This window comes from Cornus florida, unplaced genomic scaffold (assembly GCF_030987335.1).
Source record: "Cornus florida cultivar Cherokee Brave unplaced genomic scaffold, ASM3098733v1 CherokeeBrave_3.0.0_Hap2_Chr02, whole genome shotgun sequence".
NCBI classification, from domain to species: Eukaryota; Viridiplantae; Streptophyta; class Magnoliopsida; order Cornales; family Cornaceae; genus Cornus; species Cornus florida.
Window position 1 is genome coordinate 25,745,641 of NW_026775572.1, and position 15,786 is coordinate 25,761,426.

At 36.6% G+C, this 15,786-nt stretch overlaps 2 protein-coding genes across 6 annotated transcripts in view; one reads left to right on the plus strand and one right to left on the minus strand.

The window, feature by feature from the left end:
• LOC132294366 (UDP-glucose:glycoprotein glucosyltransferase) overlaps positions 1 to 9,917 on the plus strand; it is a 44,206-nt gene extending 34,289 nt beyond the window's left edge. For both annotated transcript variants that reach the window (XM_059792191.1, XM_059792192.1), the window contains 7 exons: positions 1,175 to 1,277; positions 1,410 to 1,568; positions 1,694 to 1,834; positions 1,963 to 2,006; positions 2,078 to 2,192; positions 8,773 to 8,925; positions 9,024 to 9,917. In XM_059792191.1, the coding sequence (XP_059648174.1) occupies positions 1,175 to 1,277; positions 1,410 to 1,568; positions 1,694 to 1,834; positions 1,963 to 2,006; positions 2,078 to 2,192; positions 8,773 to 8,925; positions 9,024 to 9,200 (892 nt within the window). In that variant the 3' untranslated portion in view covers positions 9,201 to 9,917. The remainder of the gene's footprint in view (positions 1 to 1,174; positions 1,278 to 1,409; positions 1,569 to 1,693; positions 1,835 to 1,962; positions 2,007 to 2,077; positions 2,193 to 8,772; positions 8,926 to 9,023) is intronic.
• A 1,135-nt stretch (positions 9,918 to 11,052) lies between these two features.
• On the minus strand, positions 11,053 to 15,355 carry LOC132294368 (serine hydroxymethyltransferase 6-like). Of its 4 annotated transcripts, none has more exons than XR_009478044.1 (5): positions 14,093 to 15,355; positions 12,908 to 13,313; positions 12,344 to 12,445; positions 11,934 to 12,231; positions 11,053 to 11,795 (listed from the first exon to the last, which is right to left on the minus strand). XR_009478044.1 is itself a non-coding variant. In XM_059792193.1 (4 exons), the coding sequence occupies exons 1-4, from the start codon at positions 15,143 to 15,145 to the stop codon at positions 12,008 to 12,010; spliced, it is 1,785 nt and encodes a 594-aa protein (XP_059648176.1). In that variant the 5' UTR covers positions 15,146 to 15,355; the 3' UTR covers positions 11,053 to 12,007. The 4 variants fall into 4 exon arrangements, 1 of the variants encoding a protein (XP_059648176.1); XR_009478042.1 differs by having other exon boundaries at positions 11,053 to 11,848; XR_009478043.1 differs by having other exon boundaries at positions 11,892 to 12,231.
• Between the last annotated feature and the right edge of the window lie 431 nt (positions 15,356 to 15,786).

Here is a 15,786-nt window from a genome sequence, read left to right on the forward strand (position 1 = left end):
CTGTTTACCGTGATACATCTTGAGAAATAAGCAAACTCAGTTCTTGGTATCATATTATGAAACTTATAATTGTTTCAGTTTGAATCTGAATTAGTCAAATTAAGGACCCAATAAAAAATGTGTCTATGCTAATTTAAACTCTCAACTCAACAAAGCATTTTCCCAACTACTTGGGGTTTGTGACATGAATCCTTTTTTCTTTTTTTTTTTCTCCCATTATTCCTGTGATTCATGTTCATGTGGTCTTGACAGCAGTTTTATGCTGCCTAAAATATTCATGTAGTTGGTATCTCCCACACCCAATGCATATTTGGTTATTTATGGGTTTAAATTTTGTTTCATTTAATCTGTGAAGGCTTGAGGCCTTTGTGGTCTTTTGTATTTTCTCGGGTTCCGCTCCCCTTTTGAGCCTTTTTTTATAAAATGTTTATTTATCAAAAAAAAAAAAGAAGAATCTGTGAACAAGAATCAAACGTGCTACAAACTGAAGCCGGAGTTTAGATGGAGTTTTGTTTTGAATATAATTAAGCTGGGTAATCCCATCCTGTACAATATCTGTTATACTTGTTCACATATTTTTGGCACATATCACGATCAAGGCATTAAGGTATTAGCAGATCATTTTCAAACTGTAACAGGGTTTATCCTAATCTCATCCATTCAGCAAAATGGCTGGTACTATCAGATCCTATAATCCAAAGGATTTCTAATATTCCAAACAAATATTTTATATTTGCTTGTTATCAGATCCCAGACAAACTGCAGCCTGCAGAATCTTGATCTAAGAAAGAGTAAATTTGTAGAATCCCCCCACAACCCCTATCTGCCGCACACACGGAAGGTGAGAGAGGGAGGGAGAATAAGCCATGAAGATGATGCATATACTATCAAACAATATTGTATTTTTTATTAAATTGTACGAGGTGTTCAAAAATTCAGATTTGTTTATTACTGTTCGTGTGTAATTAATGTTGGATTAGATCGCAGTAATCCATGGCCAATCTGTAAATATGTCTGATTTGGAGTACTCTTTCATTGATATCTAGACATACAAGTTAAATTTGGGTTAAAATCTAGCTGGTACAATAACAACTATATCAATGTTATATCCTCCTGTAGTTGCAAAAACATATGATCTCACACATATCGGTTTTTCCATTTTCTTTTTTTGCAGATATGAGCGGTTTCTGAAAATCATGATACTAAGTGTTCTGAAGAACACCCGCCGACCAGTAAAGTTCTGGTTTATAAAGAATTATCTTTCTCCTCAGTTCAAGGTTTGGTGGATTCTTGCTTGCAGTCTTCCCCTTTTGATGTTTTGGACTTCCATATTTGTTGTTTCAAAGTTTGTGTGCAGATCACTTTGATTGCTTAACGTACAAATGTTCTGTTTATTAATTTTTATGCAGGATGTAATCCCACAAATGGCACAAGAATACGGTTTTGAATATGAATTAATCACCTACAAATGGCCTACTTGGTTGCATAAACAGAAAGAGAAACAGCGAATCATCTGGGCATATAAAATCCTGTTCCTCGATGTTATTTTTCCGCTTTCTTTGGAGAAGGTATTTCAATTTCTTAGCCTTACATAAATTGATTTTGCTGCCTTGTCACTCATTTATCTTCCAAGATTGGCCTGCGTTGCATAGATGGATATTCTTGTGACAATGTGTAACATATATGTGTGCAGGTTATATTCGTTGATGCAGATCAAATTGTCAGGGCAGACATGGGAGAACTCTATGACATGGATATAAAAGGACGACCTCTTGCATATACTCCTTTTTGTGACAACAACAAGGATATGGATGGCTATCGGTTTTGGAGACAAGTAGATACACTTCTTTTATTTTAAATTTTTTCTGGATCATGACTTTTAGGTGCACACCATGATTGCATCATGCTGCCAGTAATTTATGCACCACTGTTGCTAAAAAACCTATGACTTCTCTTGAACAGGGTTTCTGGAGGGAACATTTACGTGGAAGGTCATATCATATTAGGTAGGAACCTGCTCTGCTGATGTTATTCTTGTAGAAGGACTGCGGACTTATATGAGTTATACCTCTTGCAGTGCGCTATATGTTGTTGATTTGGTCAAATTCCGAGAAACTGCTGCAGGAGATAATCTAAGAGTATTTTATGAAAACCTAAGCAAGGATCCAAATAGTCTTTCCAATCTGGATCAGGTAAGTTACTGTTCTAATGTTTGTGTCATTTTCTGATTACAGCCCTTACTGTAGTGTGTGCCTGTTTTTTAGTTGCCACTTTGTTAGTTCTGCCCTATCTTTATCGTGTTTTATCTTACTATTAAATTGCATTTGATAGTCCTGTATAAATTGAAGCATTCTTTTTGTTTTGTTTCCCTGGAATTTGAAGGCATAAATTTATCAATAGAACTATTTCTTTTTAACAGAAGATGGAGCCTTCACTGCAATGATAGTAAAAAAATTTAATGAGATCATTTCATGAACTGATTCCATAAATTCCAATAAACTTCTTTTGTTTGGAACATTATATATAAATCAAACTTATCATCAATAATGTAAAATACAAGAAAGTAGATCCATTTCCAGTGGATGTCTGACCATACCTTTCTTTAATGATTTTCTCCAACCTCTTTTTTTTTTGTTCCTTCACAAATCTGCTTCTCAATAGCTATCCTCATCTCCAAACTAATCGTCCACTCCAATCTAGGCTTATTGATTATTTTGTTGGTATTGAACTCTTCAAAACAGCTACAATAGTTATGATGTCAATGCACTAATATAACACTCTCGAATCTAATGCAATGGATAAATGGTTAAAAACACACGCACACGTATATATATGAATGCATTCAAAAGTGGGTTAAAATCATAAAACCCCCCCTCTTCTTTCCAAAAACTTCATAAAACCCCTTTTATTAACAAAAAAAACCTGGAACCAATAAAAACTATCATATTGGCCCCATTCTGTGTGACAGAATCGTTAAATTCATACAAATGACAAAAATGACCTTGATAGTTTAATATTAATTTAAAAGGTAAATATATATATATATTTTTTTAAATACAATTATATCCTTCATGAGTCCAGCTTAAATAAACCAAAATTTTCAAACAACATCGTTTTCTTGTTCGCAACGTTCTGGTTCATTCACAATATATATATATATATATATCTAGTGTGTGTGTGTGTAACATATATATATATATATATATATATATAGAAATCTCTCAACTTTACCGAAAGACCAGACCACAAGAATCATAAATGGAGGTTTCGATTGCTGAAGCTAGGGATATACAACGATCCAATCCGGTCTCAATCTGTCTACGTTTCTTTTTTTTTCTTTTCCTCTTTTTTACTCCTGTTGTATTCTGTGTTTTCTGTTTGGTTACTGAGAAAGTCTGAAAATCAGAACAGAATTTGGTTTTTCCAATACAGTGATAAATATTATCAGGTAACTAATTTCAGTTTAATTCATTTTAAATATTAGACAATGGAATGATTTGGGGCTTCTATTTGTGAAGAAGAAGACTCTGTTCGGCTACAGTGTTTCTCTGGTTTCTCACCCTACTTTCTCTCTACACACTGTCGTTTCTTTCTTTGGCTTTAAAATCACAACAGACTATGCGGTTTCAATTTCTAAGGGTGTTATTTGATAGACAATTGGTGTTTTAGTCCAATTAGGCATTTTCTTTGGTAACTCGCCGGAAACGCATCACGTCTTCCTTCATAGTTCTGGGTTTTGTTGGTTTCACCGGAATGATGAGGTGGGTTGTGGGTTTTGTTGGGTTCACCGGAAAGATGGTTATTGGGTTCACCGGAGACGACAAGTTGCAGGTTTGGGTTCGCTTTCTTCATCAGTCAGCGATGGAAGAGTCGGTGATGGTTGTGGGTCTGGTTCTACTGAGTACACGGTGAGTGGCGGCGGTTTCCAACAACCACCCGCAGTAAAAATGGCTGGTTTCAATGTCGCCAGAACTGGTCCGGGAGTTGTGACCGAGTCCCTCTTCACTGGTGGTCGGACGGACGAATTGGTTGGAGGTGTCTGGGTTGGAAAATTGGGAGAGTTTGTTGTCTGAATCAGGCCAAGATCAGTCTCTTCTCCGGTGGATTTCCGATGGCGACGATTCCTCGTCCGGTCTCAAACAGTTGCTACAATTGTGATTCCTTGTTCGGCCTCAAAGGTGTTCTACAAGGGCAATTTATAGGTGATTAAAAGGGCAGTATGGTCATATTCAAGTGGAATAGTATGCACATGACAATCATGTGCTTTTTTCCTGTTAATTTTAAACGGTGTGATAGTTTTTAAAAAAAGATTAGGGGGTAATATGATAGTTTCTTTAGTTGAGGGGGTTAGTTGATAGTTTTTGAAAACAAGAGGGGGATTTTATGATTTTAGCCCTTCAAAATATGCTGCAGATCTCTCTAACTTATATGTTTCTATGTATATTCTGTCTTTGACTCTTTAAGTTTGTACTATTATAAAGTATTTATAGACCAACCATTCCTGATCCATGAATTGCCTGACGATGTCGTTTTACATCAAGTTATGATTGTCATTCCCTTATCTTGCCAGAAAACTCCAAATCTGTACTTATTGAGATTGAGTTGGGAAAAACCGAGATTGACTGAGACTAGAATGGAAACATAAGATTCATATCGTCGTGCAGTTGCCGCTCCCAGACAAACCACCATCTCCATACCCAGCCCTGAGAAAACCCAAACTAGACTCAAAATGTAGGAAACATTGTAAAACCTAAACAAGACCCAAAATCTAGGCAACAATGCAGATCGTCAATCCACCGGCAATATTGCCTCATCCAGTCACCATTACTAGAGTCAATGCCATCACCACTCTCCAGAACCTTTGAACCAGACCCCCAACTCGCTCCAACCATCATATGTCATCACATCTTGCGCTCTCCACCACAAACTCAAATATCATCCCAAACCCAAATCGACTTCAGCAAGCTCTCAACCTTCATCAGCCATGGCAGGTGATCACAGGCATTGTGCGAGTCTATTTACCTCTGTGAGACCCTGCAATCAAAACCCTGATCAAACCATAGTTACTTGATCGCATTTCCAAACCTAAATAATACCAACAATCTGTCTGCCTTCGTCATAAACCTTGCTGTCTTTCATCATTGGCATCCAGCATCCTTCCCATAGCCCTCTCCACTGCAATCTGTTTTGCCAACCATTTGTTCACCGTTCTCTTCCATTGCAACTGCAGCCTGATCAAGAACAAGGAGTTTGTATTGAAGTGATCCGCTTATTTGTTGCTTCAGTAGTCGAGATACGTAAATAACCTGCATAATTGGTATTAATAAGTCACTTTTAACTTCTTGGGGTAAATATTTTACTTTTTTTAATACCAAGTTTGAAGGTAACCAAACACTAATATTTACACCAAGTTTGAAGTTAACCAAACACCAGAAAATATATATATATATTTGGGAGAACATATTTTATCGAAACAAGTGGAGCACAAGTTTGATATGGTTTTGAGTGGATGTTAAACTACCTAGCATTGTGAAATTAAGAAGGTAAGTGCTATTTTATTTTCTAACAAGTTCGTGCTTGGGTTTGAGTTTAAAAAATGAGGCCAAAATATTCACAGAGTCATCAAAACAATAGAAAGTTCTATACTGGGGGGAAAAAAGTTGAAGTTACTAGATTAATATAAATTAAAAATAAAATAAAAGGTACAAAGTTGCCCAACATTTGAATTAGCAAAAACAAGTTTAAATGGGAACAGTAAATAACAAAAACTCCACGTCTTTTTTCTCATTAAGTAAAATTCATTCACAGAGTAAGAGGGGGTTTGTGTTTGCGGGCTCATAAGGGGGTTGTAGAGAGAAAATAAATAAAATAAGTACAAAAAAAAAAAATTGAAAACAAACCACCACAGACCTAGGATCTGCCCTAACAGGCTTTAGGGGGCAAAACCTAAAGACTAAGAACTGTAGTCTTGTCTTACGAAAAGTAGCACAGCTCAACAGCTAGCCCATGGTACTACATCATAGAGCAGTGCCTGAAGCATCCGGTCCCACAGTACTGGAAAATATATAGCATCTGCCAAATACCAGTTCATTTGGATAGAGGAAATAGATTGGTGTATATTGTTAGTAATGGATACCAGTCAAACTAGAGCGAGGTTAATAGGTGACTCTAAAAGTTCTATGTTAATCAAGAAGAATGCATGGAATGCAAGGGTAATGTCAAAGTTGAAATTTTAAATAGGCATATAATACTAACACTGGAAAGCGCTAGTTGTGTTTGTCAAATGCCTAGATGTTTCATGTACTTTCTGAAGCATGTTCATTTTCATGGTTATGTCCTTAATTTTGGAGATAAAATTTTATGTTTTGGACATGTGCTCAACACTTCTGAAACACTTGTTGACACATGCCAAAATTCTTTGGATGTTACAATACGACCTAGTATTTAAAAGTTTATACTTGTAAAGGAAAGGGTAATAACTTTGTATGGGAATTATTCAGAACTTAAACCAGTTTTAAATATTAAACAAGATTTAATGAGGATTTCAAATTAATAAAGAGGAGGAATGACGGGTTAATGAGTTGTTATGATTGTGTGTTCAACATGCATGCTGGTGTACAAACATATGCTTGCATATCCTCGTGTGTGCACACATAACAGACACTTGCTTATCTTTTTTTCATCTGTTTCGTTCTTGTTTTAATAAGAATTTGTTGTTTTGGTCTCTTGTCAATGTCCTGCATCTGTATCATTTTGTCTGGGTGAAAATATATGGCAAGGAAATACCCCAAAGTGACCTCGTTTTCATCATCTTTGACATTGTTTTTTGGATGATCATAAAATGGCTTTCAAGTAAAAGAAAGAATTTTGTAAGATGAGTTCAAGGCAGGCTATGCATGTTTTAGTACAATATGTTATGTAGTTGAACACATGTTCTGAACGACAAGATGAACATAATTAATATGGCTCTTAGTATATGCCGTGAGTATCTAAGACAAGGAGTGTCAATAAAAATATGGACCAATTGGTTGAGATAATACACATTTGTCAGGGATTGTATAGATAATATTGCAATAGGTTGAGCTGTTATATGGCAAAAAGATTTATGCAGATGACCCCAAGTGTTATTGAGATGTGTTGAAGGATATATATATTTATGTTACACCCTCTCTGACAGCTTAAGCTTTTGGAGTAGATGGTTGTTAGCATGGTATCAGAGCCAAATGTCTCTAGTTCAAACCTCACCGTCACCCTAATTAAAATATTGAAAAACACGTGTTGGACCAAAAGAAGGCCACACGTGAGGGGGCGTGTTGAAGGATTTATATATTTAAGTTACACCCTCTCTAGCAACTTAACATTTTGGAGTAGTGGTGAAGGCCACACGTGAGGGGGCGTGTTGAAGGATTTATATATTTAAGTTACACCCTCTCTAACAACTTAAGCTTTTGGAGTAGCAGTTGTTAACAAGTTGAATATTTATATCAAGTAAGATAATATTCTTTGTTATCATGCTTGGCCTTCAACTGAAAGTTTCTCCATTAACTCTCTATTACCACTTGTTGCTTACAACAGACTCAGTTCACGTAATAATTCAACTGGCATACAAGGACTGTTGTAGGCTTTGGCTACATTTAATTATTTGAGTCAATTGTGTTCTACATGGCATTTTTACTGTTAGCCGAGATATGTTAAGCCTAAAATCGTGGGATTTGACCACGTAATTATTGTCATAATTAGTGGGATTTGACCCCTGACTAATGTAAATACATGGGTGTAGAGATGTCAGAAAAATAACCCTTTCTTAAATCTCATTCAAGCCTTTACACTTTCTATTCCTTCTGTCTTGTATTTCTTCTTGGTATTAGAGCCAGGGTGGTCCGACCACAATGAGGGTGTTGCAAGTTCGGCACCACCCATTCGGGAATGGTGTGAAGAGACATTGTTGATGGTTTGTGGTATGAGGAGACGGTGGTGATTCTAAAATTTACATATTTTTAAACGTGTATGAAGGGGAATGATATGAGGAAACATTGTTTATTCTTTCATCTACATATTTTAAATATTTGTATGAGGGAGAATAGTTTGAGGAGACATTATTGATTCTTCCATCTACATATTTCAAATATGTGTATGAAGGGAAATGATCTGAGCAGACATTGTTGGTTGTTTATGGTATGAGGAAACATGGTTTGTTGTTTATGGTATGAGGAGACATTGTTGATTGTTTATGGTTTGAGGAGACACTTTGATTAGTTGATCGGCACTTCATTCGAGAAAAAAATCATCTCCGGTCTGATTTGTACTCTGCGGCTTACAGAATTCTGACGAAGGTTGTTATAAGGCCCTGTTTGAGGATGCATTGTTCAAGTTAGACGTCTCAGATATCCACGCACCAACTTGAGGGGGAGTGTTAGCCGCTATATGTTAAGCCTAGAATCATAGGATTTGAACACGTAATTATTGTCATAATTAGTAAGCGTAACTAGTGGGATTTGACCACTGACTAATATAAATACATGGGTGTAAAGATGTCAGAAAAATAACCCTTTCTTAAATCTAATTCTAAGCCTTCACATATTTCTCTTGTATTCCCTATATCTTATATCTTATATTTTTTATTTCTTCTTTAACAAAACAAGTTTTAGTGTAATATGGAGCCATGATGAACCTAGTAAAAAAAGTGTAAAAAGTCTCTCTCTCTCTCTCTCTCTCGGCTTTGGTTTTCTGTTGCTTGTAGTTTCATGGCTCTGAAACCACCATATATTTCAGGATCTTCCCAACTATGCTCAGCACACTGTACCCATCTTTTCACTCCCTCAAGAATGGCTATGGTGCGAGTCATGGTGTGGTAATGCCACAAAATCCAAGGCAAAAACCATTGACCTCTGCAACAATCCCATGACAAAGGAGCCCAAGCTTCAGGTAAGTAGAAATTCCTCAATATCCCTCCTCTCTCCGTTCACTCTTACCTGCATTTCTTCTCTCCATGTACTAATTTATTTTCTCTTGACATACTCTAGGGTGCTAAAAGAATAGTTGCAGAGTGGCCGGATCTTGACTTGGAAGCAAGAACCTTCACTGCAAAAATCTTAGGTGAAGATGTTGATCCCCAAGAACAGGTGGTATCCCCTACTCAGTCAGAAAACAAAGTCAGCAACCCTCCACCAGAAGACATTGAATCAAAGTCAGAGTTGTGAATTTAGGTCCAGCATCAATTCAAGATCCTCTGAATTTATACTTGGAGATTGTGGGACCAATATAATGGATATGAGGTCTTTCTTGACCTTGTGCTTCTACTTTACATTGGAGAATTTTGACTCTTTACTCTTCAGCAAGTCAAACTGAGAGAATGCAAAAGTTTTGTTCCAAGCCACTCTCCTCATGCAGCAAGGACCCTTGGAAGTTACGCCGGTCAATTGGTTTGCCTACTGTAACCCTATTTAGAACCCTATAGCACCTATTAATGTTTATTTTGTCACGTATCCTCAACCAGGCCTTTAGAAATCCAATAGACTTTGACAGTAGACGCCAGTGAAGGAATCTGCAAGGTTTTGATGGGAGATGTTTGTTCACTTAATTTGTGGAAAAGTTTTAGAAGGAAAATGATGGAATTTTCAATGTTCCATTTCGGAGAACACTTGGGTAATAACTATAATGGCTTACTCATGCTAGATATTTTGTCACATATAGATGAAAAACTGTTTACCCTTAAACTGAAGGCCAGCTCAGTTTAGTAGTTACATTTTATTATTTTGAACGAATCCACAAAAGTGGATACATTAGACCATAAAGGGTTCAAGATTAACTTTTAATTTGATGTTAATTGCATATGTCTAGTGGAGTTTGTGAATTTTCTACTGAATAATTTATTGCTATGGTACTTTTTTGAATGATATTCATTTATGAGGTCTAAATGGTGTTTTTTTTTTAATCAATATTATTGTTAGTATTAAAGTACTATATATATTGTTGGTTAGTAAATTGGGAATGAAATTCTGCTGTTATGTGTGTGGTGTAGTGGGATGCATGGAGATATTCAAATGTTATGGTTAATGTACCAAAATTATATATATTTTTAAAATTATATCATTAAGGAAGCGTGTGTAAACATCATACGTAATAATCTTTCCCCACATGCATATGCTCGGACAATCTCAAAAACTACATGAGATTATGAGGATTTCTATTGAATAGAAAAAATTAAATAAAACTTTTCATCATTGGTTGACAATTGCCAACTTTTTGTTCAAATGACTAATTGTGGGAGAGAAATCCATGGAAATTTAATCAACATTTTAGAAAAATAACCTCATTTGCATAATATATTCTAACTACATTTACATGGTCATCACACTAATATGGGACACGGGTATGACTTGGGTACGGCAAATTTTACGAACAAGAAGTATACGATGATAAAATAATAATATATATTTTTACTACATATAAAATTTTAATTTCACTTATAATTTTATTTATATTAATAGACATAACTCATTTACATTAATTTCAACCAAACTTTTATTAAAATAAAAACAATAAATAAATAGTATATCTATATATCCGATAACTAGTATAGTTAAATTTGTAACCAAAAACATTGAAAAAGATATAAATTTTCAATGTTATCTTTTTGGTCTTCCCACATTGACGGGTTATCTTCTCTCTCCTCTAAACAGTGTCTCTATTTCCTCTGTCTCCCTTGTTTTTCATTGATAACTCTATTTTACAATATAGTGATATATGAATGCATATGCATACAGAAATTCAATCAAACCATTAAAAAAAGATTCTCTTTAATACTGTGAATCAAATTGGGACTCGGTAAGACTTCCATAGGTTCTTCATCACCTCTTTGTTGCTTTCCCCTCTCTTCCAATTGCTCTCTCATCCCCTCCATCTCTAGATCTATAGTTGCGTTTGGTGTGTTGTTTTCGATCGATCCACACACATATCTTCATCTCTATTTTTTTTCTAACAAAATTCTGAACTGTCGTGTCCTCAGAAGTGTCCCGACCCAGACCGTGTCCTCCGGCGTGTTCAACTTGAAAAAAAAATAAATAAATAAAAAATAGGGCACCTGTAAAAGAGTGTCGGACATGTGTCCAAGACTGGTACTTCGCCCCTACCCTGCGTGTCCAAGCTTCATAGGTCAGTCATCAACTAGTCCTTGAATAAAACAAATTTAGAACAATAAACTCATTTGCATGATTCATGTAACAAATGAAAATTCTCTCAAATACACCAAGGCTATGTTTGCTAGGCATGGAATTGAAACTTTGGAATTGGAACCGGAATTTTGGAATTGGAAAAAACCAAAATTATCTCCAATTCCAAGGCTCCAATTTCATGTCGCCAAACACAGCCCAAGTCTTGAGTATCATTACAACAAAGTTGCAGCAGCAAAAGTATCCTAAATTGGCCAAAAGAATCGTATCCATTACAATGATATTGATGTGAACAAGGTCTCAGAGAATCTGTGCTGTACATCATTATATGGTATGGCAATTACAGTCAAGGAAGTATCAATAAACCAATTAGATCATTGGCCCAACATTGTGCTTAATGAATCAAACAGTAGTAGAGAGTATTCAGGGTTTTTCACTACTCAGTATATCAAATTCAAATAAATTGTCCGACTTCTAATAACTTTATGGAGGATACTGTGCCAATAATCCTTTCACGACCTTTCAACTTGTCCCCAATCACAGAGCGTAACATCATGGGAAAGGAGCAGCTTCACCATTTTACCAAAACAGCAGAACAGAACCATTACCAAAACTTATTGCACTCTACCATGGAAAGAAAACAAGTATAGTGATGTTGTAGACCAATTTGCTGAAGGCTAACCACAAAGATGAGAAAAAACAATTATAAATAACACGAACCAAGTGCAAGGAGATAGCTGGATGCAACATTGCTTTTGTTACCATGAACATCAGATGTCGGCGCTTGATGAAGGAAGGCATTCTTCATAAGTAGTTGCATGGAAAGAAAGCAAGTACTATACGTCAAATCCTGGCATTGCAAACTGAGCGGCAAAGTTTTCAACTCGAGTCCGAAGCTCTACAATGTCTTTGTTATTCTGAAGACCCTTCAAGAAAGCCTTCTGCAACTTCCCATGTTCTCTCTGCACTGAACTCGCAATCTGTACAGCTCTGAGAAGAAAGTCGGCCATTGTCTCAAAATCAGCTTCTAGACAACCTCTTGAGGTCATAGCAGGAGTACCTGAAGGCAGGAACACGAGAACTTAATAACAGAAGCACACTTGTTCGGTTACATACCACCTCGTGAAGCTTAATAATTTGCAAATTAAAATTTAGTTTAGTTATTTACTTACCAATCCTCACTCCTCCAGATGTTATAGTCCCATTATCACCAAACATGGCAATTTTATTGATAGTAATGTGACACATCTCGCAGACCGTCTCAAAATATTTACCTACCACGCACAAAATTAGGAAAAAAAGATAAGGACGTGATTCAATGTCAAAGCTTTATGTAACAGAAATCAAAATAAATAACATAACGCACAACAACAATAACTTCAATCCGAAAACTCTCAATTATAGTTTTGCACGGTAGTTTTGAAGTAACAGTATAACAGATGAAAGTGAGCTATATTTCTTTCCAGTAACAGAATTGTTGAACTCGAAGAAGAATTGCAACTACATTTTAGCTAACAATATGTTCACCAGGATACAGAAAGTTCCACTTCCGTTTGATTATCCCCTTGAAGTGTGTGTGGAGTGTAATGATTCTTTTTGCTTGACGGGAGAAAGGAGGAATAGGGGAATAGACTTGATATTAAGTAAAACAATTAAAGTCGATCCCTTCATGTGTTTCATCTTTTTCAAGAATGTATTCTAAGAATGAAAGTAAAATGTTATGCTGGATATGCTACCTGTTAGTCCAAGAGTCCTTAAATCCCAAAGTAATAAATGATTGTCGGTGCCTCCTGTTACCAGTCTACAATTTCTTCTCAGTAAAGCAGATGCTAAAGCCTGGGCATTTTTCTTCACCTGTTGCATATATGCCTTGTACTCTGGAGTAGCCACTTGTTTCATGGCTATTGCAAGAGCAGCAATGTGATTATTGTGGGGTCCCCCTTGCAGTGCTGGGAAAACAGCAAAATTTATCTTTTCTTCAAACTCATATCTTTCGTTCCCATCACTTTGACCCGAAAGGGAACCTCTCTTCCCAGGCTTCAAACCCTTCCTGAAAAAAATAATACCTCCCCTAGGACCTCGAAGACTTTTATGGGTTGTTGAGGTAACAATGTCACAGAATTCAAATGGATTTGCGCACTCCTACAGAAACAATCACCAGACACAGGATTAGGAGAGAATGTGGTAGAATAAATTTTGAAAGAGATAATATGAATTCACTTTCATGAGTTAATTTCATTAAACAAGAAAGAAACTACAGAGAAGGATACAAAACCAATAGCAAATTAGTAAGTTCACACAGTGGAAGTAGATTTATAAAATCGAAATAGGTGCGACTAGGACAAGAAGCTCAAAAATTCCCCTAGAAATCATGAGAACACCCTCCAACTCAACATTCGGTAGATGAATCAGGCGCAATAGATCAACTTATTCACTGTTATTAAGAAAACCATCAACATGAAAAGCACATTATTATGTGCAACAACCATATTGTATCGATATTGACGGATTCTTCCGCTGAGAATTTAAAAAATGTCACAAAGAGAACATTGCCTCACTGAATGCATGTCGACTAGCAAGTGCAGTGGTACATTTCATTCATAATTTTACCCATGAAAAAACATGTCCAACAACTCCACAAAGCCTTTTCTCAATTGCTTGGATCAGTTACATCAATCCTACCATTATGCTTTATCTAGGGCAATAATTTCAATCCAAGCACGTATTATAATATTTTTCCTTACTATCTCAAACAATTTAAACACTGAACCTAAAATATGAACTCAAAAGAGCAAGCAGGTAGGTACTACCATTAAAATAAACAACTGGGCATGAATCAAAAGAACAGAAAAGTAAAGCAAGCATCAAGAATCAAGGACACAAACTTATATCAGAAACTAAACATTAATAAAAAGTTTCACCTTGGCAGCAACAAGACCGCTAATTTGAGCCATGTCACACATCAAAACTGCTCCACACTTATCAGCAATTTGTCTAAACCTCGCATATTCCAACTCCCGAGGGTATGAACTCCCACCACAAATAAGTATCTTGGGGCGAAAATCGAGTGCCCTCTCCTCAAGCTTGTCATAATCTATATACCCTGTTTGTGGATTCGCCTTATACGGGAAGCTTTCAAAGAATATAGAAGCCCCAGAAACTTTCCTCCCATTTGGAGTATGGTACCCATGACTGGTGTTCCCTCCAGAAGGAGTATCCAATCCCATTATTCGATCACCGGGTAATAGCAGACCTGTATACACTGCAAAATTCGCAGATGTACATGAATATGGCTGAACATTTACACCCCAATTCTCCGATTTCAGACTGAAAGCGGCCAAAGCTCTCTCACAACAAAGCAATTCAATCTCATCTATGTATTGATTACCACAATAGTACCTCGCACCCGGCATTCCTTCTGAGTACTTATTCGTCAAATGGCTACCGAGAGCTTCCATCACTGCTCTGCACACGAAATTCTCTGATGCTATCAATTCGATTCCTTTGAATTGCCTATGCTTCTCCTTCTCCATTATCTCAAAAACATCAGGATCAGCGTCGCAAAGGGACTGGTTGCCCCAAGTCCGCACAATTTTTCTTCGCGATTCGAGACTTTGTTGATTAATCGAAACCCATTTCGAAATCGACGAAGAAGATGAAGACGAAGACTCACCGTCCCTTTTCCTCTTGACGCACATCGATTGACCCAGAATCCTGAACTCTTTGGTTTCTCTCTCATCATCACCATTTCGTATTTCCTCATCTTTGTGGACGTCTTTGTGATTCTCCTTCTCCGTCGTCTGCTGCTCCATCAGCTGCAGCGGAATAGACGGAACCGGGTGGGTCGGGTGGCGGAAACTCGAGTCTATCTGGAACGAGATGGAGTCGTCGGCGATTGGGGTCCGGTGAGGCGTCGATGCGTGAGAGAGAAACCCTAGAGAGAGATTGGATTGCGCGTGATGGGACAAGTCCATAGTTTGAAAACCAAAATGAGCCGAAACAAAACCCTAACAATGGCTTCGAAATTCAAGGCTGGGAACAACAATAACAGCAACATAAACAGCGACAACTACAGCGTCTGAAACAACAATTACAATGGCAGTATCGATACGTTGTGGTTGAGTGTGTGGTAGAAACTTCCATGGAATGTCTGGTAAACCCTAACCCTAATTTTCAACTCTCTCAGCTAATAAAATATGGCGTAGCCTTTGACAAAGACGGGTGGGTACGAAAGGGAATGAACCTGGACGGGTTTCCGGATATCTCGTCCGGTGATCTGTTCTTCATTGTGGGACCCGATCTTACGCGGTACTAAAAAGATGTGAGCTGTTTAACTTTGAACTGAATTCTGTGGTACCAACAAAACTTTAATTCTACATTCGCTCACGTCAAATTGATATCTTGAAATTAAATTTGAAAAAAATTAATTTAAATTTTGAATTAATTTCTTCTGATTTCAATTTCAACTCTAAAACACTATAAAAAAATAAAAGATTTAGGGTAAAAAGATAAACTTGACTTTCTTGATGATTTTATTTAATTCAAAATTCGATAAGGCATGAGAAGTTAATTATGTTGCATTATTAAGGCATGTGAAGTTAATTATGTTGCATTA